We start from the raw sequence: 24,018 nt of genomic DNA, 5'->3' as shown, positions 1-24,018 counted from the left end.
ACCCGGGGAAGGCCAATGTAGTAGCCGACGCATTGAGCCGCAAGGTCCCATTGAACCTGGGATACATCCTTACAAAGGAAGAAGAGCTCATACGAGATTTTGATAGGATGAAATTAGAGGTGATAAACCCACCTGCTACAATAGCGGGGGTGGTCGCGATTATACCGAATTTGAGGAAATTGGTGGTAGAAGCTCAAAGGAAGGATGATAAATTGGAGAAATTACGAGCTAAGATAAGAGAAGGAAATCTTAAGAACTACCACGAAGAAGCCGATAATGCTATTTTCTTTGAAAGGAGAATATGCATCCCTCATGACGAGGAACTCAAGAACAAGATCATGAGCGAAGCCCATGACACTCCTTATGTCGCCCACCCGGGAAGCACTAAGATGTATCAAGATCTAAAAGAGAATTTCTGGTGGGAAGGAATGAAACGAGACGTGGCTTTATTCGTCGAAAAGTGTCTAGTTTGCCAGCAAGTAAAGGCTTTACACCAACGACCTTACGGCGAGCTACAACCTTTGGAAATTCCAGAATGGAAGTGGGACGATATTGCAATGGACTTTGTTACAGGATTGCCAAAAACAAGACGAGGTAACACGGCAATATGGGTCATTATTGACAGACTCACGAAGAGCGCACACTTTCTGCCTATCCCTATCACGTATGGATCAGATAAGTTAGCCCAACTCTACATCAAGGAGATCGTGCGTTTACATGGGGTGCCGAAGACAATCACGTCCGACAGAGACTCTAAGTTTACCTCCAGATTATGGATAAGCTTGCAGAAGGAATTGGGAACAAGGTTGAATTTCAGCACAGCTTTCCACCCGCAGACCGACGGTCAGTCCGAAAGGACAATTCAAATGCTAGAAGATATGTTAAGGACTGTTGTGCTAGATAGAGGAGAAGATTGGGAGCGTGTGTTGCCACTAATCGAATTTGCTTACAACAACAGCTATCAAGCAACTATCGCCATGGCACCTTATGAGGCGTTATACGGGAAGAAATGTAGATCGCCGCTTTACTGGGATGAAGTAGGCGAAAGAAGAATCTTGGGGCCAGATACAGTAGGCGAGATGATCGAGATCGTCCGTCAGATTCGACAGCGTATTAAAGAAGCCCAAGATAGACAGAAGTCTTATGCCGACAAACGACGAACCAACTTGCAGTTTGAGTGTGAGGATAAAGTCTTTCTGAAGGTTTCTCCCTCTAAAGGGATTATAAGATTTGGCGTAAAGGGTAAGCTTAGACCCCGTTTTATAGGACCCTATGAGATCCTAGAAAGGGTGGGCCCGGTAGCTTACAGGCTGGCAGTTGCCGCCAAGCCTTGAGAATGTGCATAATGTGTTTCATGTGTCGCAGTTGAGAAAATATGTTTATGATCCAAAACACGTGATCCAACGGGACGACGTTATCCTAAGCCCAGATATGAGCTATGAAGAGAGACCCGAATCTATTCTAGATCGGAAGGTTCAAGTACTAAGGAATAAGTCGATACCCTTAGTAAAAGTCCTTTGGAAGCACCATGATCAAGAAGAGGCGACATGGGAACTCGAGTCTAGCATGAAGGAGAAATACCCAGAATTATTTCCTGAGGTACAAATTTCGGGACGAAATTTATTTTAAGGGGGATAGTATGTCATATCCCAGTTTTTAATCACTGATTAAAGACTTAATAATTAGGGTTCGGCATCCATTAATAATAAAACTGATTTGATTTATCTAATGTGATTTAATTGTTATATATGTGTTTTGATGTGCTAAATTCTTATTATTATTATTTGAATCCGTTTGAGATTTAAAGGATTATTGAGTAGTCAATAATTATTATTTCGGATTATAACTGACTTAGCAGAGTCATGTTATTTAATTTATATACGATGGAAATAGTATTTCTATTATTTACTTGAAGTCGTAATTAATTTTCGACTTATAAAACGAGTTATAAAATATATAATTTATAGAGAGTTATAACGAAGCTTCGTTATATGAGAACCCGAAATTAGTATTACAAATACAGAATAAGGATTTTATTCATCACATTCATCTAGCACCTACACATTTCTACATCCATCTTACTCTTAAATAAATTGATGGTGTTGGAAACACTCATCATATGCCAACCATCCCACTAAACACTCATCATTCCACTAAACACTCATTATTCCACACACTCATCATTCCACTAAACACTCTTTACACCTTCTTTTGCCAGCCATCTTCTACACCTTTAACATCTCAACATGCAATTAGCTTTTATTTAATCAAAATCAACATCCAACATTCCTCCCATTCCTCCTAACATTCTGATCCAAGCTATACGTTCTTATGCTTGAATTATAATTCACTGATTCCAGCTTTCCAAATCAGTTTCCAAGATTTCCCAAAACAAGAAAGAGGTAATAAACGTCCATTAATTCTTCCAATTCTTTCATAGTTTTCAGATCCAAAATTTCATTGTTAAGCTTGGCTGAATAAATTCGCAGATCCAATTTTGGTGAATTCAGAAAGAAGATTTTCCTCATTTCCTACTCATATCAAGGTTACTCCAATTCCTCTCCACTCTATCTTGTTAATTTCGATTCAAGCATCAAAGAACAGAAGAATACGCACGCACACATGTTAATATATTTTCTAAGCTATTACATTTACAAGGTTTGATTTTTGCTAAGAAAATGATAAATGAATGATGAAAGAACAGATTTCTAAACAAAACCCTAGCTTTGCTATACTTGTGAATCTGGACTGAATTTGGGGGTTCTTGTACTCTGTCTTGTATGTGTGTCCGGGAACGGAGTGATGGGGGTGAGAGCAGCCGGCGGCTGCTCACGGCCGAAGGCGACACGGCGGCGGTAACCGCCTAGCCCTTGTCCTGCCAAAAAACGAGAGAGAAGAGGGTAGAAAGAGAGATGGTTAGGATTTCAGTTTTAAAAAAAAGGGAAGAGAGAGAGAGAGAAGGGAGGACTCATCTTCTCCAGTGACGACGACGCGGCGGCATCGGCAGCGGCGACACGGCGGCGGGAGCAACGAGCTGTTCCTGATCGGCCGGAAAAGAGGAAAAGAAAGGGGGGGCAATTTCAGATATGGGTTTAAAAAAAAATAGAAAAGAGAGGAAAAGGGGGAAGAATTGGAACCTACCTTCCCGGCGAGGCAAGGCCCGGCCTCCACCGCGACTCCAGCCAGACGGACGACGGAGGAGGTGACCAGACGGCGGCCGTGCGCTCCCTATGGCGGAGAGGGCAGATGCCCTGTTCCAAATGAGGGGATGGAGAGGAGGCTACCCGCGCACTTTTCCGAGCAGCAGCCGAAGGAGGAAGACCAGGCGGCGCCGTGCTTGGCCACGGCGGAGGCGGCAGTGGCACGCGAAGGAGGCGGAGGCGACTGTACCAGCGAGAGAGAGGGAAGAGGAGACCGAGGGAGTGAAAAGAGAGGGGACGAGACGACGGCGAGGCGGCGCGCCGGAGGCGGCGCCGACCTCAGCCGAGTGAGAGTGAGAGAGACGAGAGAGGCAGACCGAGAGGGAGAGAGTGAGAAAGGTGTGCGTGTGTTATGTGTTTTGTGTGTGTGGTATATGTTGTATGTATTAGGGTTAGGTTTAGAGTGGGCCGAAAATTTTTAAAAAAAAAGAGTGAGTGGGCCGATTTTTATTAATTTGGGCTCATGTTTTAATTTGTTTGGGCCGATTTTATTTTACTTCTGCTGGGCTCTTTTTGTTTTAAAATTGATGGGTTTTTATTTTAGTTGTGTAGGCTAATTTTATTTAAATGCTTGGGCTATTGTTTTAAATATAGGCCTACGAATTTTGGCCTTATTTCTTAAAAAAAAAAATGTTTAAATTTTCACTAAATTACTTAGTGAATTTAAATCTCTTGATTTAAATTTTAATATTGGAAGTTGGGATTATTTATTCTAAATGAAGTCCATTCTATTATTTAAATTATTAATGGACTTTAAAGCAAATATTTTGGGATTAAGCCCCATTTATTATATGATAAAATTATTTTCAAAGCTTACGAGTATGGATTTTTTTTTTTTAATGGTTAAAATGTTTTATTTCATATCAATGGATTTTAAAATGTTTTATTATTTATAAATGAATAATGGAATTTCTTATTTATTTACATGATAAAAAAAATGTGGAATTGTGTTATAGAATGATTAAGTATATGATTTACTTTATCAAATGAGCTTGGGATTTAATTGAGATATTAAATTGCTAAGCATGTGTTTATAAATGATTTATTTATTTAAGTGATGAAAATGTGCGAAGTATTGGAAAGCATGATTTATAATTTTCAGGGTGATAATATATGGCTTGTTCTTAATTGATGGAGTACTTGACTAAATGACGGGTATAGAGGGAAGTTATGGATTATGTACATGTCGATGTTCGAACAAATGGGTTCGAACCTATATGATAGTTACATGATAATTGGTTACATTTTATTGATTGAATGAAACGAGATTAATATGGATGCTAGAACCCTAAAACATTAAAAGATACCTTAGGCACGTAGAATTAGACTTTGTCTTATGACAATTTCTTCACGAACTTATCGACTCTTCATCAATGAAGGTCCGGGCGACAGAAAGTGAAGCAGAAGAAGAAACGACTCCACGCCAGCTTTAAGAACAATTGAGGTGGGCATTATTTTATTATTACGTATATAGAGATCCCCTGCGTGACGTAGGCCTCATATGCGAATATATATGCATGATATGTTTTGACTATTTATTCAGTTCTTATGAAATGCTTATATGTTTAATGCCCTTTATGAAAATGAAAATGTTATGAAAATGAAATGTTTATGAAATGATTGACTGCCAAAATGTTTATGTTTTTATATGTATCCTATCTGTGTTGGTTCGCCAACTTTAAAGGAAATCCAATTGGGATCCTATGCTAGACAAAGGTCGCTAGCTAGGGTTAACGTGTACACTTATGGAGACCGCGAGTCGCTTGCGACCGGTCTTGGCGTCCGTGGTAAGGAGGCCTCCTTCCCGGCGCGTGACAGAAAGGACAGATATGGATCATATAGACTGAAAATGGGATGCATCCACCTTTATGAAAATGAACGAAATGTTTTAGTAAGCGCAGGTCATTTATGAAAACCCCTGTGTGTTACTGTTATGGCAGTTCAATTTATATATGTATGCATGTTGTATTTTCGGCTTATGTCACTGAGTATTTTTATACTCAGCCCTGCATGTATTTCTAAATGTGCAGGTTGAGCAGGCGATGGAATGGATCGGTGTTGAGCGGATTTCCCTTTTGATGTTTATGTAATGAAACCTTGAGTATGCATCTCCATATGCATAACTCACACGTTTTTCCGCTGCAAACACTCTGAATTTGTTATCGTATTGTGGAACTTATTACTCCTTCATTTTGTTTAACTTTCATTTGGGGTTTAGTCGTTATGGCTGGCTCGTTTGTTAATTACCCAAGTGGTTATATATATATATATATACCACTAGTTTGTTGTTATTAATGTTGGTTATTTAGTAAATCCCTTTTTAATTTCCATTTCTTATTGTTCACCCAAGTCATAACCCCGGTTAACCCGTCATTGGGATAGTGGGCTGTGACAACCACCCACACTCCAAACATCACCACCAAATCAGTAACAACACACCAACATGCTCAAGACACCAACTAAACCAACAGCACACAATTCATACTCGTACATCTCATTATTAATCATAGATGCATTTTTTTTAAAAATATGAGCAGGTTCTTATCATTTCAGCAATGCAATCACCCATTAAACCCCTAGGTCTCTTGCATACAGCCACAAAATTACATTTTCAAATAGGCACAAATTCACCAAAAACATGGAAGATCTCACCCAAAACAATTCAGGAAGCAGTGTGGCGAGTAGTCGACGGTGGCCTCCGTTTTGGCCCCTGTTTCCTCCGCTTTAACCCCTGATTTCGCCGCCAAATCTTTCGATTTGGCATCGGATCTAGGGGTTTCCTCGCTCAGAAAAACCGATGCCCATGATTCGTAACAGAGAAGATCAGTATATTGACCTAAATCAGGGGACTGAGTATATGAGAGAGGTAAGGAGGGGGTTTCATACTTTCTGATCCTTGCGGGACAAGGGCGGCGATAGATCGTAGGTCGGAGCGGAGGGGATGGACTTTCTTTGACCCTAAGCTCTCCTTCATGTTCAACCTCAGATGCGCCGAGCCACGACTCCTGGGAGGCAGCCGTCAACGCCTCCGACATGGAGAACGGGAAGTACACAGGCGGCGGAGCGTTGATGAAGCCGAGCGAATCTTCGGTATCGGGGATCCACTCGTCGCTCAGATACTCTTTCCAAGGGAAGGAACACTTCATCACTGCGATTAAGGGCGGCAATAGAGGCGGTAGAGGGCGGCGCAATTTAGGGTTTCCGCCACAGGAGGGCTGCGCATATGAGAGAGAAAGAGAGCATAGAGCGGCGGAAGGAATTGAGGAGGGGTTGGGTAGATTTAGGGTTTCTAATTTTGCTTTATATAGTTGCCTTAATTAAGTTGTTAATAGTTCCCTAATTATGGCTCAAAAAGGAAACGAGCCAAGTAGCTTGGGACGGCCCAAAAAGGAATACGAGCCATGAATAATGGGACGGAGGGAGTAAATAAATATGAGAGATCCAACGTTTCTGACGAGGAGTAAAATATGCACCATCGTTATGCTCAACTGGACCGAAATATCTCTATTTATTCTTATTATTATTAATACCGCTAATATGTTTATTTTAAGTATTTGGTGCAGCTCCGAACTTGACAGGTCTGATTTGGCATTGTTCGACCCAACTTTCCAGCTAAGATATACACCAGCTCTGACCACTCAAGGCTCTTGCCCTGGCCAAGCTTAGCTCTACACCAGCTCTGTATTACTCTCGATGACTCAGCTCTGTAATAATGATCTAGGCTTAGTTATATGGGTTAATGGGCCCTAGATACTAAATGGGCCAAGGCTAATTAGAGCATCCACAATGGGGGCTCAATAGCCAGTGCGAGCCCCCATTTATTGCACCCACTCCCGTTGCCGCACCGGCGGTGCAGAGGGCCGAAGCGCCCCATCGCTCCGGGTGCAAGCCGCTGCGCATGTTGCCACCTCCCTCTTTTATTCCTATTTTCGTGTTTTACTAAAAAAAAGAATAAATAAATTAAAGAGCCAAGGGTGGGCTCTTTCATTGTGTAAAGTGGGTGCAATAGTAGTGGGGACCATCATTTGCACCCACTTGGGGCTCACCATTGTGGATGCTCTTAGATGCTTATAAATAGGACTTCGATTATTAGGTGAAGGACCTCTCTCTCTCATTCAAAAACTATGTACAATGTAATCAGCCACAAAGATAGTGAAATTTTGAGCAACTCCATGGACGTAGATCATTTAGTGATCGAATCATGTATATTCGGTGTCGTTTATGACTTTTATCTATTTTCTAGTATAAGAATTATTTCGAATCTCATCAACTGGTGCCGTCCGTGGGAAATTGAGCTAAGACGTGAGGTTCTTTTCTGGCAAAGTTTTCCGGCGAGTTCGTCAATTTCATGCACTTGGCGAAGAATACTACAACAATTCCCGATCATACCCCAAATGTCTTTTTTTTGGCTGAATCAGTTTATGGTAGTTTCAAAATCTGAAATCCTCAATCCAGGAAAAAGGCCCCAATTCGAAAACATTATCTGATCCCTAATCCTAAATCACAATTTCGATGCTAGCACAAACTCCGGTGAATCTTTTTTAGTTTTCCAGTCTCTGTGGGGAATGGCTGGCAACTTTCCACCATCTCCGGTGAGAAATTGGGTATACCAAGATCCCAATCGAAAGTATCTGGTGGTCAGAACAAAAATATCGATCCAAATCAAGGAAAATCTCCATTCTCTCAAATATCGATCTGTCTGAATCTGGACAAAGCGTCCCCGTTCACGCCTCCGAGAAAGCACAGAACCGGGCACACTGTCGTCTGTCCCCGCTTCATCTCGTACGAGCCGCGACCAGAGCTACGGACAACTCGTCTTCTCAAGTCCGATTTCTTCAATTTAGGGCAAAGCTCGGTCCTAAACTGCATTCCAGCGATGCCCAATTTTACAAAGCTAAGTTGAAAATTGAAGTGTAACTCAGGCTCAGCGAACCCCTGTTCGGCACGCGACGCCAAACAGCTTTTTCTTGTCATCGTCCCACGATGCCCCTCCAGCTATCTCTCAGCTGCAGAGCAGCGCCTTGGCGGCGTAGGAGGCCACCGACATGGCCGTCGCCGGCCTAGTTATTGACACAGGCTGCATCAAAAACGCCCGTCGTCGCGGCGAGCTCATTCTATTTTTGCTCTCAGTTTCTCAAATACAAACATATTTCCATAATTTTCTCCCTCGATTGGAGAGTTCTAATTTCCTTTTTGTTGTGGATTAAAAGATGCAGGTATAGAACCCTGAATTTGCACGAAATCTGGCGACGAACCAGAACCACGATCTCTGCTCGAATCGGCTTGAATGAGTTCGAATCAGACCTGATGGTAATGTGAATAATACAACAAATTTAATATAGATGGGATCACATTGGCTCAAATGAATTCAGTCTAGATTTGGTTGCTAAATGTCCAAATATCTAGTTGCACAAACTCATAATTAAGGCTATACATGCATTGATCTCGTTGAATTTAGCTAGAGGGGCTAGAGGATATAATTATGTAGGTGTGTTCTTGTTTGTCCTCTTGTTTGTTTAATTATACTCGGCATTTTGGCGTACTTTAGCAGCATCTTATACTAGTATTTGCAAATTGAGAAAGTTAATGCCTCACACAAGCTGGAATCTGTGCTATCACTAAAAAAATATATTTGGCAAATGTCTTACTGATTATGTGTGCTATCATTGTCACTTGCTTTGAAAAATGAGTTTAATTTATTTAGAGCTTGGTAGTTTTTGAAAAATATTTTTGGCTTGAATGCAAGCCTCGCGAGCCTGGAATTTACACATTCATTTTTCAGTTTAAGGTTGATCTGATGGGGAGAGTCATAAATGAATTTATATTGATATTACTGTTTTTGATAACTTGGTTATTTAATTGAGGTCTGTGGCTCCTTCATGGGAGAATTAGGCAGCTGAGATGGTGGTATTAGAGCTCTTGATGCAAAAATGTATTGGTCTTTTGATATGAATCTTGCTATACAAAGAACTGGACTTTATTGATTTTTGTCTCCTCGCGGTTTTTGATTTATTTCTCCAATTTAATGATAATATTTGAATTACGCACAAGATTTGATAGGGTTGCTTGGTTCTGTGACCCTCTTTTATCTCTTCTGCTAATGTCATGCCATGACAATCTTTTATACAAAATCGCTCAAGTTTTCTGTTTGGACGTGATCTGTTTGTGCCAACTTGGTATTGGTGAAGGAATTTGCCTTGTCCGACTTTTTAATTTATCAGTTGAAGGGTTGAGCTTGTGATTTTGCTTGAGCCTTTATGTACCAATTGCTCGGTCAGGAGTTCAAATTAGAATATTTTGCTTCCAATATAGAACATATGATGGTATCTATAATATTGTTCATCATTGCCCTGATATTTTATTCGAGAATTGGATTTGCATGTTGAGTTCTATCTTAGCAATGTCTAAGGCAAATAATGATAGATATGATAATCAAGGTTGCGTATTTGCTTCTGTGTCTGCTTTTGTACATTTAATATGGCCTTTTGTTTGGCTTAAGATGAGTATTGTTGGTCGAGCTCACATACTGATCTTTGGCCTCTAGTATTTGAAACCTCGTAGTAATCAGTTTTCACTAGATATTACTTGTGAGTTGTGTATAAATTGAAAAAAAAGAACAAAGATTGAAGATCATAATCATCATGATGGATTACATAGGATGGAACTGCATGTCATTGTGAGATAAAGAAATTACATTTGCTTGGTTGCTTATTTTTCAAGAGAGTATAAAAGCATTTTGGCAAAGGAATAGTGGGAGAGAAGTCTTTGAAATAACTGACAGCATGACCTTCATGATAGATTTTGCTAAAATCTACCACACGCAATTGGTCAACACTTCATGTTATAGTAGTTTGAAAAACTAGAAGAGAACATATTATATGCTCTATTTCACTTTCTACTTATCATCAAGTTTATATATGATATCAAAGATACCTTAGCATGCTCACACGGTTATGAGAATAAGTTGGTAATTGGAAATCCGCTTTACTTGATGTATCCACAAAATAGGCTTGAAACTGATATTGAATTGACTTGTTGTTTGATAAATTGATCTTATTGTTCACATGTATGAATTCTTGGCTAAATACATGCAGCTCTCTTGAGATCTGATTTTATGAAATTAGTTGGGCAAATTTAAACATTCTACCCTGCTGAGACCCTACTTGTGATCATAATTGTCAAGATACCAGTAACTCCTGCTAATAAGAACGATGTGTCAGTTTTAACTATCTCTGGCAAGTGTGGACACGACAAGTACATATGGGCTCTTACTTGAGATATTATCTACAAGCTCTTCTAACTTTATTCCTTTACTTGTTTGATCAGTCAAGTCTTATCTTTTTTCTTCTTGAGGATCTGATTTTGCTCATCTTCATTGCAAAGTTCAGTGGGCATGATATGTAGCATGATAGTCCTAAATCTTGGCTATTGAGGACGATTGCAAGAGAAGACGATTTCCTTCAACCCGAGCATCGATAGCAAAAAAACAATGCTGTCAAGAAACCTCAGCGCTGAAAAAGATGACCTATTGGTTAACTTTACTATTGGGTAGAATGATAATTTAATTGTTGAAATAGGACATTGGAAGATCTCCACATCGCCGGCTCTATCGGGTATGCGGCCAGTTGTAACTAACGTTAACCAAGCTCTGGACTTCCAGCCCAGAATTGAGAAAACATAGGGGATAGGAGGCGCTGATTCTTCGCTCTGAAGGTGCCACTAACGTAGTTGGCAAAGACTCGGGTCAAGAATGAACATTGCGGAGCTAAGTTTCCCATCCCTTTTCGTTTTGTCAATTTTTTGTGAATCAATCATGTTTGGGAGTCACTTGCCATGTTTAGTTTGAACTGGAATGTTACATATGTTTGGTTAATCTATGACTGATTTATTCTAATTTGGTTCTGCATTGCTAAATCTTAAACTTCAGATATAAACACAGAAGTGTATCAAATTGAAGTAAAAAATGACAGAGCAGTTGACAATGAGGAATTTGTCAATTTCTAATTGAATAAGTGAATTGAACTACTTATATAGCGAATTATGGGATTCAAGGATTTCAATTACTCCCTCCGTCCCCAAAATAAGTTCCTCTTTGGGGACGACACGGGTTTTAAGGAAAATGGTAAAGTGTATTGATAGTGGAAAAAAATATGTTATAATTAGTATTGGGAGTGGTGAAAAGGTGAAAAAGTGTTATAATTAGTATTGGGAGTGGTGAAAACGTGAAAAGTAAGAATAAATAAAGTATTATTAGTAGTGGTGTAGTTGTCCAAAAATAGAAAGAAAGAAAGAGGAACTTATTTGGGGGACGTCCCAAAATGGAAAAAGAGGAACTTATTTCAGGGACGAAGGGAGTATTTACTAATGAATTTGTGCTTAAGAATTTTTATAGCAAAGGATAAGCAAATTTGGAGAAAATCTTGAACAAATATGATAAACATCACAACATGGAAAGATAATCCACTAATCAGTGGCGACTCAGGTACTTCGCAGAGCTGAAGTTATTTTTTCATCGAGGCATGTGAGCATGATTGGGATTTTGGAAAATGTTTATACTTCGGCACTTTGGGACAATCATGATTTATATTATCTCTGCTAGGATTTATGAAATTACAAATTGTGTCTTGGAAGCTGCACAACTTCTGCATATGTGCTTATATTTGAACTATGAATTGAATAATAAACGAAGCTGCACACCTTCTGAATATGTGCTAAGATTTGAAACACAATTTGAAAAATCTTACTTTGTTATCATAGTTATGTCAGCTCTGTCACAATCGTCACAAGTATGAACACCAACCATACACATCACTATTGTTATTGATTTCTTTTGAAATTATTCAACTCAAGAGAATGACTTATTCGTGCTTGATTTCTAAAGTACGCGCACGACACTGGGGGACTAGGGGTGTATACCCTTCCTACCTCTCATATCCTATTTTTTAGGGATAAAAAATTCACATTAAAAGCAAACACTATAGAGCAAATAGCTATGCAGACATCTCTGGTTGTCGAAGCATTAGAGCAAGAGCAAACGCTATAGAGCAAATAGCTATGCAGACACCACTGGTTGTCGGAGCATTAGAGCAAGAGCAAACGCTATAGAGCAAATAGCTATGCAGACACCTCTGGTTGTCGGAGCATTAGAGCAAGAACAAAAGCTATAGAGCAAATAGCTATGCAGACATCTCTGGTTGTCGGAGCATTAGAGCAAGAGCAAACGCTATAGAGCAAATAGCTATGCAGACACCTCGGGCTATCGGAGCAACAGAGCCAAAGCAAATGCTAAAACCCAGAGCAGAAAGTTATGTAAACACCTCAGGTCGCCGGAGCAAAGAAACAAGAGCAAGAGTAGAATGTTACGCATTATCTCTGGATTTATGGGAGTTTTGGATTGGATGTGATAAAGTTATTGTTCTTGTCAAAGTAGAATATACTTCAAACACTAATTTGACTCGCACGCATTATCTCTGGATTTATTGGTTGCACTCCACATAAAATTCTGCACGCTTTTCCATTTTTAGTACTTCATGGCTAATGTGATTTTTGAAAGGAAAGAATTCTTATGATTGATTATAAAATATTTAAATCAGAAAAGTAGCAAATATTAATATATTGTTGGCTACCCTATATTGGATATACATGAGAATAACAACGTGCCATTTGATAAATTGATTTTCTTGCTCATGGATCTGAATTCTTGGCTAAGTATTGTTTTGAGAAATGAGTTCTTTAGCCCTGCATTATTGTTATGGTGGAATAAAAGCTTAGGGCAATGCTGTCATTCAGGGAAAGTAGAGGTTATGGACCATAACAGAATGCTATGAACGCACCGCTGGTTGCCAGAGCATAAGAACCAAAGCAGAATGCTATGCAGAGCATCAGGGTACACATCACAAATGATAAAAAAAAGGATATTCATAGCACGAAAACAACAACATAATCGTGCTTGACTTCTAAAGTACGCAAACGATACCAAGGGGGAGTAGCTAGTAGCTTTAAAATCAGTTCTGACATATGGTCAAACTCTGGAAGGGTTTGTTTGACCGCACCAGAGACGGAGTAGCTGATGAGGAGTAAAATATGCACCATTGTTATGCACAACTGGACCGAAATATCTCTATTTATTCTTATTATTATTAATACCGCTAATATATTTATTTTAAGTATTTGGTGCATCTCTGAACTTGACAGGGCTGATTTGGCATTGTTGGACCCCACTTTCCAACTATGATATACACCAGCTCTGACCACTCAAGGCTCTCGCCCTGGCCAAGCTCAGCTCTACACCAGCTCTGTATTACTCTCGATGGCTCAGCTCTGTAATAATGATCTAGGCTTAGTTATATGGGTTAATGGGCCCTCGATACTAAATGGGCCAAGGCTACTTAGATGCTTATAAATAGGACTTCCATTATTAGGTGAAGGACCTCTCTCTCTCTCATTCAAAAACTATGTACAATGTAATCACCCACAAAGATAGTGAAATCTCGAGCAACTCTGTGGACGTAGATCATTTAGTGATCGAACCACGTATATTCGATGTCGTTTATCGCTTTTATCTATTTTCTAGTATAGGAATTATTTCTAATCTCATCAGTTTCCATATGACGTGGATTGTGAATCAACATTAGACAATGTCGAAATAAAGTATATTTTCGTATGTTAAGATTTTGTAGTAATTTTTTGTCAAATAATCTCGAGTTAATTTAATCTCGAGCAATTGAACATCCCCATATTGGAGAACCGCATGTCTGATTCAACAATTCCAACTCTTTTATGCGTTCCCGATATGCTCCCAAACATCTTTTGATCCTTCGACCTTAGATAAGAGCCCTCCGATCACATTGATCGCAAGTAGAGTTGTCAACTAAGCCGGCTTGGCTCGGGTCAGCACATGCCCGAATTAGCTTATAGAAAATTAGGCCCAGCTCGGTCCAAGATCACACTTGGAACAGGCTGGGCTTTTTAAAAAATCTCTAACTCAACTCAGACCACAAGTTTAGTGGGCTCGGGCTGGGGATGGGTCGAACTTAAATGGGCCTATAATGGGCTTCATATGAGCTTCAACTCGGCTCAAAAGAGCTTTCAATTTTGATACAATTTTAAATTTTTGATATCTATATTTAAATTGTTTTAAGTTTATTAATATATTTGACGAAGTGATTGCCAAATCAAAGACTAATTATAATTGTAATAAAACCTTATCTTTTCAAAGTCTATATATCAGAAGTCTAATTGCATACTTAAAAAAACTATTATTAGAATAAATACATAACAACATATTAGAAAATATTTTACTTCAAGTTAAACACAGATACTCCCTTTGGAACACAAATACTTGAAAAGGGCTAAACACAAATACAAAACTTGGTTTTGATAAATGATTCAAATGGAGTCCATCTCAAAGAGCTAACCTGATCCAGTTAATCAATCCGTTCGAGCGGGCCGATCCTGGGTCAGGTCAGTTGACAACTCTAATCGCAAGAGGGAAGCACACCACAATATATCACTCAACAACCTTTGTTCATACCCTTTCTAGAGAAATGATGGCGATCTCCTTTCCCAAACACAATTTGGTGAGGAAGATTAAAACTTTTCGGAATTTGTTCAGGATTCAAGATCAGTTGTAGGATGGTGATGAGGGATTGAAGATTGTAAGCCACTTTTATGATATCTTCTTACTCACAAAAGAGAAAACTTGTATAATCCAATGTATAGCAAGTCATCTGCAGCTGACTTGTTCAATAACTGAAACTGCTCAGTTATTGCACATCTTGTAATGGTGCGACACAATCCATCATAAATCTCATATCTATTAGGCATTAGGCAATAATGTTTGTCTCTCATTATTGTAGCGAAAAAAGATAGAGAGACAAAACAAGATTTTGCCAATCATTCTTTAAAATGTAATTCACTACAATGAATAGTTTGTGCTTGCCTAAATATACACAAAATAACTAGCAAAATCACACCTTGAAAGAAAACTGTATATGCTCTCCAATCTTCACACCAAGAAACGAGCTGAAAACCGCGCAAGCGAACGCTTCTCTCTCGGAAGAAAAAGGTCCCGCGAGAGAAACCAACTCAACAAAAGAATAGCAAATCCAGCAATTTATACACTTGTACTTAAAAATACTCTTTTGAGACCACAGTTTCTCTTACTTCATTTCTTGCATATCCTCTTCGGTTTTCCAAACTACATCCTCAAGGCATGTAGAGAGGTTCTTATAGAACTGCATATGAAGAACATCGGAAACTTTTGAGTCAAGACGTTAGACGTTTTTATCATTTCTGCATGCCTACTATCCCATATCATATAATGGAATTCTATGGACATCTCCAATACAAATGTAATACACTCCCTTCCCACAAAAACAATCCCCTCTCAATTTTCACACAAATTAAGAGAACACATTTAATGTTTTATGAAAATCATAGTAATTTATATGCAATTGTTCTATCTTGCCCTTATTATTGCTCCATATATCATTTTCACAAACATTTAATAAGGTTATTTTAGTAGAAATATGCTATAATACAGTTGTAATAAAGAAAATGGACTAAGTTTTGGGACGAGAGGGGTACATGTTTGAAACTTTCGGCAGAATAATTTACCTTGTGGAATTCCAAAGTATCTCCCTTTGCTTTTCTGACCTCGACCATGTGCAAAGAAGGCGCGACTTGAAAAACCTGATTCAAACACATAATTCAGATCACATACCACGGCATACATTATATTAAAATTTCCCATATACCCGCTTCACGTGCAAGATACATACCTCAGTAGCTACATTGAGGTAGCCTTTTCTTCCCGCTTTTGAATTTTCAAGCCTCATCTGGAAAAATTCGGAAAAAGATTACCAAAAGAAAGCACGAAACTAGGTTGCTGGTTGAGTTTGTAACAAAAAAATTAACCATTACTTTGTAATTTTTCTTTTGAACATCAAAACCAAGAGGTTTTGCAGCTTGTTCGATCTTTTTGATAATATCATTCGCTGAGGATTTAGATGTGAACCTAGTTTCCTTCTTGTACCCCTGTCGTTGAAAACATGAGAATCATCTTAATATATGTTACTCGAACTGTATAAGTAAAGAGTGTTTATGATCAAACCTGCTCTGCATCAAATAGATTCCCAAGATTGAGACCTTTCGACATGGAAATCAACTCAAAGGCATTCATTGCAGCTGGTTGTTGCTCCTTTTTCTCCGTCACGAGAAATTCCTGTCGTAAGGAACTTTGTGAGATGCCTTTACAAATCAAACCTATTAGTAAATGGGAATGTTGAGATTAGTTATGCATACGTACCTCAGAATCCTTAAACACGGCTTCCACATCATCCAAACTTGTATCTTCTTTCTCGTCAAATACTGGGGGCTTGTAATCTTTCTTGAACCACTCATCCGCCAAAATCTCGGGGATCCTAATTCGCTACATAAATCCAAAAGCCATTAACTTAAATTTCTGAGAAAGATGTCATAACCGAATAGGTTGCATAATCAATTGACTAATGTTCTCACTTTATGAGGATCTGGCTCCAAGATTCGAGCAATCAACTTCATGGCATCAAAGGAAAGCCAAGGAGGGCATGTAAATTCAGCAGAAGATATCTGGACATGTCAAAAGAGTAAATGATCAAAACTGTAGCAGACCCAAAAAACGAGTGGAAAATCATAAAAAATGCCCACCTTTTTATATAGGTTCACAACATTAGAATCATCAAAAGGCAAGTAGCCTGCAAGCAATACGAAAAGTATGACTCCACAGGACCACAAGTCTGCATTTGCTCCATTGTATCCTCTATCGTTAAGTACCTATGAGGATTTCAATAGACTTCAGAAAAACGGGAGAGGCAAAACAGAGACAGAAAAAACTCGCTGGCTCAAAAAGCATACCTCTGGAGCAACATAATTCGGTGTTCCACAGGCAGTATGCAGCAAACCGTCATCCTGCCAAATTAATCTGAATAAGTAATCTATTTCCTCTAGTTGGAACAACGTAAGTTGTAAAAAGCGACCAATAGCATGCTATTTGAAATTTATTTGGTTCAATTTTATGGTAAACATGGACAGGTAGGTACCATCTTCGGCCCAAACTCGGAGCTCTAGCTTCTGAAGATTGATCGGAGAATATAAAATTATTTTCTTCTTATCCAAAAAGAAAGACTCTTAAAACATACAAGGTTTCATCTGGAACTCAAAATTGATAGAGAAAAGATAATTGTTTGAGGAACGAACATGTCTTTGGTGATGGTCGAGACCAATTACATCGATCTTTTTGTCGTGATCACTACATGTAATGGTCCCTTCTTGATCACAAAAAGATCAAAAAAGCATTAAAAAAAGTTAGTCTCAAAATTTCATGAGTAAACAGTGCTAAAGAGGACCATACGATAACTTCGTAATATAAGACGAAAATCAAGGACATAGACGAATAGTTGTGTGATTGCATGTTGATAAAGGTAACTAGCATATCAGCAGCAGAAACTTCCCCGTAATTAAGTGAGAAGTGCTATTATGGTAAAGGCACAAAATAGAAGGCAAATCTATTTTCAGTTTGGAACCCAAACTGTATGCATTTGAAGTTTACCCTGACTTGTTGGGACAGAGCACTCAACCCGAAATCAGAAACTTTGAGGTTTCCGGAAGCATCCAATAGCAAGTTTTCCGGCTGCAAAGGTAAGATAAGAGAAGCAAGCATAGATGTAAAGTTTAGCATGCAAAAATCGAACATTTGTTGAATGTTTAAAAGCTGATTCAAGTACCTTTAGATCTCTATGGAATACCCCCCTACTGTGGCAATAGTCAACAACATGAATAAGTTGTTGAAAATATTTTCTAGCTTCATCTTCTCGCATCCTTCCATGATTTACCTTTTATAATAACAGAATTTAGTTTCAGAATGATTTACATCCATCATTTTAGAGACAACCAGATTGCTACATATTCGATTTCAACAGACGTGGAATCATGATTTTCTACCACAAACTACATTTTATAAGATAATGGAAATGTATCACTAGACATAGACGGACATCAAGTATTAAATAATAGAATACTCAAACGAAGAATAATAAAAATGTCGAGGATTAAAAGGGGTAAACTTCTGTCTTACAATTTTGTCAAAGAGCTCTCCTCCGGTGACAAATTCCAAAACAATGAATATCTTGGTCTTGCTTGCCATCACCTAAAGAAAGAAGAGATGCTTACACAACCGGAAACTGAGGGAAAGGTCTAACAATAAAATTTACTAATGGAACTTTTTCATCCCAATATCGAGTAACATGAGTGTTACTATTGGCCTATGATATGAGTAAATACTAGATACAGGAACTAGACTATGGCTGAAAATAATATGCCTTTCTCAATAGGACTCAAGATATTGAAATACATAAAGCATGTGCACACACACATACATACTGCACTATCCATGTTCTACATGGATTAATCCAAAGAAAAAATTAAAAACTTATATACAGATGGAATGGGAATCCTATTTGGAATGGATATCCTTTTTGGCTAAGCAGTGACACTATTAGACCCCGCCTCATATCCGACAGGAGGTGATTCTAGTATACCAAATTTCCACATAAATAATATGAGGAAAGAAGGAACGGCTTATCTGAGGTGCAACGGACTTACTAAAAATGTAGGTTAACCATTTTCGCAAAGTGAAGAAGTGTGCAAAGTTATCACTAAGAGAGGGAGAGAGATACCTCATATAGCTGAACAACATGAGGATGTTTTATCAACTTCATCGTTGCAATCTCTCGCCTAATCTGCAAAATCCATAAACAAACAAGAAGTTAACCAACTTGGCTTCAAATCTAAATTGGAAAGAAGTGCAGATCAAATAATTGAATTAATACAACAGAGTTCTCCAAGATGAACCTGTTCAGCCATTTTGTGCTTAAGAACTTTATCTTTGTCAAGAATCTTGATCGCCACAGGCTGCCCCGTTTCAGAATTTTTAGCGAACTTCACTTTCGCAAACGTACCCTCCCCGATTGTCCTCCCAAGCTCATACTTCCCAATCATACGCTTCACTTTTGGTTGATTCATCTCAACTAGCTATGGGGCAAACTTTCTTCGCACTCGAATCCGGTTTTTCAAAAAGATATCTCTGCACCTTTAAAAGATACAAATTCAGAGATCCTTTTCCAAGCACTCTTTAATCATAGGGAAACAGACTGCCTTAATGAATAAAAGCAAATAATCATATAAACACAATTTAACTAACTATATAGAATGGCAACATTTGAAAGTTAAGCCAACTAGATTTCGTTTCTTTCTAAATTCTCAGATTTTTCTCTCGTTCTTCATTGCAAGGGTTGCTTTCTACAACTTGATTGAAATTCTAATGGCAGTTACTATTGATCAACTACAAGAAACAACGAAATGTAACATATGAGGAATCAACACATTTTTTTCATAATAATAATAAAAAAAAAAAAAAAAAAAAACTCACCAAATTTAGAAAAGAAAAAGCAAAAAAAGAATGGAGATTAGATGAAGAACCTAACCTACCAACAACAGCAAGCTCCAAGAATTCAAGTCGGAGTAAATGTGTATGCGTGTGAGTAAAGAAAAACTATAAAAAACTAAACACGGTTACAGATTAATCACGTGTATTATACAAAATTTATTACAACATGCACTTCAAAGTGACTTTCTTTTGGTATTATTCAATGAATGACTAAGAAAAGACCCAAACAACATTAAACAAAATATAAAGGAATAAAAAAACCAGGACCGCTGAATAATAGCTATCAGAAAGATCCAAAAACCTCCGCTGGCAAATTGCAAGAATCACAATCACAAACAGAGCAGCAAAAACTCACCCCAAATCCTAACTCGATCAAAATTTCTGTTCTTTTTCCCAACCAAACTCAAAGAAATTCCTCAAGGATTCCCAAATCCAAGCTCAAGACAGCACCTTTTTAGGAAAAATGTCCGAAGAAAACTAGAGAGAGAAAAACACACACACACACTGTATCTATATATATATATACCTGTGAAACTGCGGTTCTGAAAGAGAAACAACGGCCCAATAATCCAAGAAAATCTCAATAAACTAAAAGGGTGCAAGTGGAGAAAGAGGATAAACTCAAAACTTATGGAATTGAAGCTCAATGATATGATCAAATGAGGAGCTGAAGTGTGGCTCTTGGTTTCTTTAAGGGTCAAATAAAGCTCAATTTTTTTTCAAGATTTTGTGAATGTGAGCTGCTGGCTGGCCCCCAAATGAGAAAAGGCCTCGTGAAAAGATCAACATGAAAACTCAAGACTCGCCACCCTCTTCACTAAAATCATCATTATTTACAGTTGGGAATCAATAATACTATACACTGATTTTTATACTTTGTACGTCCCCTGACATCTTTTTTTTATTTTCTTTTGATTCGTCTTCAAAATATTTTCTTAATTTATTTTTAAAAATAATTTTATTAATAATTATTATCCTTATAATCCTCATATATTTTACTCCAATTATCACAAACAACTTTTCATTTTATTTGATCAATTATTTTTTTTAATTATGGATCTATTCTCCACTTATTAAATATAAAACTAATTTTTGTTAAAATCGTGTTGCCACCTCTTAGAAAAATATTTTAGAAATAAAGGGAGTACCTCTTCGGTTTTACATATAAATTTAATTTTCTTTTAAATATACATTTTTTTTACATATGATGAACATAAAATATATTAAAAATAATAAAAAATGAAACATACATTTATAGAAAATATTAAATGAAATATAAACATCGACTTTTGGTTGCATGCCTCATTTTTTATTAATGCCTTTACATTTTTGTGTTTTTGTAACATAATTTATCTAATGTCAAAATTTATTTAAAAATATTTCTATTTAAAAAAAAATCATATATTTAGAAACTTAATTGTATGTTATAAAATTAAAAATATATAAAAGTTTCTATAACCATTAATATAATTTCATTTATTCTTATTTTTGCATAAGCTTCCAAGAAATTATGACGGCTGCGCCGCCCTCTTCACTAAAATCATCATTATTTCCAGCAGGGAACTAATAAAAATTTCATTTATTCTTTATATTTGCATAAGCTTTCTAGAAATTAAGACGGCTGTGAATGATACTCCCACCGTTCCATTCCAATAGGCTGACATTTTTTGGACACGGAGATTAAGAAAATTTACTTTTTAGTACAAAAATGATAGTAAAATAATGTTGTCCACACTAATTAAGTATAATTTTTTACCCAAAAAAGAAAATAAGCTTATTGAAATGGAACACACCAAAAAAAAATGAGCCTACTGGAATGGGACGGATGAACTAATATATAAAATTGGTTTCTAAGATAGCATACAGTAAAATTGTATATATCAAGATTTATACAAAGTAGGGAAGGATGAAAATGAATTGAATTGATGGAGTTAAAATTAAAAAATGATGCGAATATGCGCGTGAATCTCACAGCAAGTGTGGGGACAGCAAAAGCGCAGGTCCACGTTAATGGGAGCGGATCCCCTACTGTGGAATCAACACAGCACCAGTTACTGTGCTTTAAAACACAGCCGTTTTACTCCAAACACAACAGCTTTTAATTTTTTATAATTCCTTTAACTAAAGTCGTTTTTCTTCTCAATAAGTGTGGAACCCATTTTATTTTAGGAGTAGTTCTTTCCACATACAGTACAAAGCGTGGAACACAATACAAAAATGATTAGTTTTTCTTTTGCGAAAAGACGATCTTTTTTTTCCCTCCTTTTTTTGTTCTCTGCATACAAGGAACTGCATAACCTTTTCATCTCTCTTTTCTCTATTCCCTCCATAATCTCACAGTAACCCTCATTAAATCAGTCCACTTCAGGTAATTCACAGTAGCCCTTCCTAATCTCTGTTCTCTTTTCTCTTTTATTTATTAGATGCAATTTATCATTTATATACTGAAAATTAAAATTAATAGTTGATGTAATTTCACACGAAAAATACTGTGTTGGATTTACAAGTTTTTTCATTTTTAAATATATCACCTAGATGACAATGGAAGAAGCTCAATGACAAATAATGAAATAACTCACGTGAACTTAAGAGTTTTAAGGCTGCTTTCGTAACTTCTTTTTGTTATTGTGTAATTGCATATTAGTTGATGTAGTTATTAATATTGTGTGTATTTTAATTTTTTTTTTATGTGACAGACAATTGTTGCACCAATTTTATTAATGGATTTTAGTTCAGATTTAGAGTTGAAGCCTAGAATTGGTATGCAATTTGATAGCTTGGATGAGGTTTGGATGTTTTGGGTGCAATATGGAGGGAAATCAGGATTTGGAGTGAGAAAACATTACAGTAACAAGAACAAGAAAACTGGTCATATAACATCATACAAATATGTTTGTTGTAAGGAGGGTATTCGTAAAGCAGACAAAAGAGATTCTTTGGCACTCAATCCTCGACTTGAAACCCGAACAGATTGTAAAGTAAGATTGGGAGTCACTTACATCGATGGTAAGTATAAAATAAATGAGTTTATTGAAGAACACAATCATCCTCTCCATCTTCCCGAGACAGTTCATATGTTGTCTTCCCAACGTAAAATAACAGAAATTCAAGCACATGAGATTGATTTGGCAGAGGATGCTGGACTCAGACAGAAATCAGCTTATAATTTGTTGATTAGAAGAGCAGGGGGGAGAGATGGCATTGGTTACACCATGTTGGATGCTAAGAATTATCTACGTTCTAAAAGGCAAAGAAGCATGGTATATGGTGAAGCCGGTTGTCTAATGAGATATTTTCAACAAAAGTTATCTGAAAATCCTTCATTTTATCATGCTAATCAGATGGATATGGAAGAGCAGATAACTAATGTGTTTTGGGCAGATGCAAGAATGTTGATAGACTATGAGTATTTTGGTGATGTTGTGTCATTAGATACCACATATTGCACGAATCGTGCAAATAGACCGTTGGCTATATTTTCAGGTTTCAATCATCATAGAAAAGCTGTGATTTTTGGCGCATCACTTTTGTATGATGAGACGGCGGCGTCATTCAAATGGTTGTTCGAAACTTTTTTGGAAGCTCACAAGCAAAAAAAGCCCTTCACTGTCTTTACAGATCAAGATCAAGCTATGGCAAAGGCCTTACACGAGGTACTGCCCGAGACAGCTCATGGATTATGTACATGGCACTTAATGCAAAATGGCATCAAACACTTAGGAAATTTGATGAAAGAAGGATCACGTTTTTTAACAGATTTTAAGAGATGTATGTATAGCTTTGATGATCAGGCCCAATTTGAGGAGGCTTGGAGTAGCTTATTGACACAATATAGTCTCCAAGACAACACATGGTTGAAACATGTTTATAGTGTAAAGGAGAAATGGGCTGGTTGCTACATGAATGCGTTCACGCTTGGGATGAGAAGCACACAACTTAGTGAGAGTGTCAATTCCGATATCAAGAAGTGCATGAAGCCCAACTTGAACATTATGCAATTTTTTAATAATTTTGAGCAGGTTGTGGAGGAGAAGAGATATAGTGAGCTAAGGTGTGATTTTGAAGCACGCCAGAAATGGCCTAGATTGAGTTTAGAGAGTTCTCCGATGTTGCAACAACTTTCCAAGGTTTATACTCCATCTGTCTTTGATCTATTTCAAAAAGAGTTTGTTTTATTTGCAGCTGCCTACGTAAAGCATAAACAAGAAACTCCATCATCCTTTGAATATGTTATTGGATTGATCAATCATGATAGAGAATGGAGGGTGACACATGATCCTAATACAAAGATGCTTATATGTAGTTGTCGAAGATTTGAGATGGTTGGATTAA

The 24,018-nt window shown here is 37.5% G+C and overlaps 1 protein-coding gene and 2 long non-coding RNA genes across 14 annotated transcripts; 2 read left to right on the top strand and 1 right to left on the bottom strand.

Annotated features, from left to right (window-relative positions):
* The first annotated feature begins 2,129 nt into the window (after positions 1-2,129).
* On the top strand, positions 2,130-5,491 carry LOC131016201 (uncharacterized). Of its 2 annotated transcripts, XR_009098884.1 has the most exons (4): positions 2,130-2,402; positions 2,490-2,545; positions 4,580-4,644; positions 5,231-5,491. It is a non-coding gene; the product is annotated as an uncharacterized LOC131016201 (long non-coding RNA). The 2 variants fall into 2 exon arrangements; XR_009098883.1 differs by having other exon boundaries at positions 2,130-2,545.
* A 1,828-nt stretch (positions 5,492-7,319) lies between these two features.
* Positions 7,320-11,094, top strand: LOC131016162 (uncharacterized). Its single transcript, XR_009098873.1, has 2 exons — positions 7,320-8,510; positions 10,589-11,094. It is a non-coding gene; the product is annotated as an uncharacterized LOC131016162 (long non-coding RNA).
* A 3,906-nt stretch (positions 11,095-15,000) lies between these two features.
* Positions 15,001-20,529, bottom strand: LOC131016099 (CBL-interacting serine/threonine-protein kinase 3-like). Of its 11 annotated transcripts, none has more exons than XM_057944684.1 (15): positions 20,213-20,529; positions 19,092-19,329; positions 18,917-18,979; positions 18,316-18,387; positions 17,966-18,073; positions 17,791-17,871; positions 17,097-17,150; positions 16,890-17,015; positions 16,722-16,811; positions 16,510-16,632; positions 16,315-16,425; positions 16,125-16,238; positions 15,983-16,039; positions 15,819-15,893; positions 15,001-15,436 (listed from the first exon to the last, which is right to left on the bottom strand). In XM_057944684.1, the coding sequence occupies exons 2-15, from the start codon at positions 19,260-19,262 to the stop codon at positions 15,362-15,364; spliced, it is 1,320 nt and encodes a 439-aa protein (XP_057800667.1). In that variant the 5' UTR covers positions 19,263-19,329; positions 20,213-20,529; the 3' UTR covers positions 15,001-15,361. The 11 variants fall into 11 exon arrangements, with proteins under 11 accessions (XP_057800667.1, XP_057800720.1, XP_057800674.1 ...); XM_057944737.1 differs by having other exon boundaries at positions 19,092-19,323; positions 20,213-20,509; XM_057944691.1 differs by having other exon boundaries at positions 20,042-20,506.
* Positions 20,530-24,018: the final 3,489 nt, after the last annotated feature.

This window comes from Salvia miltiorrhiza, chromosome 1 (genome assembly GCF_028751815.1).
Source record: "Salvia miltiorrhiza cultivar Shanhuang (shh) chromosome 1, IMPLAD_Smil_shh, whole genome shotgun sequence".
Lineage (NCBI taxonomy): Eukaryota > Viridiplantae > Streptophyta > Magnoliopsida > Lamiales > Lamiaceae > Salvia > Salvia miltiorrhiza.
This window is presented reverse-complemented; position numbering and strand designations above follow the sequence as displayed.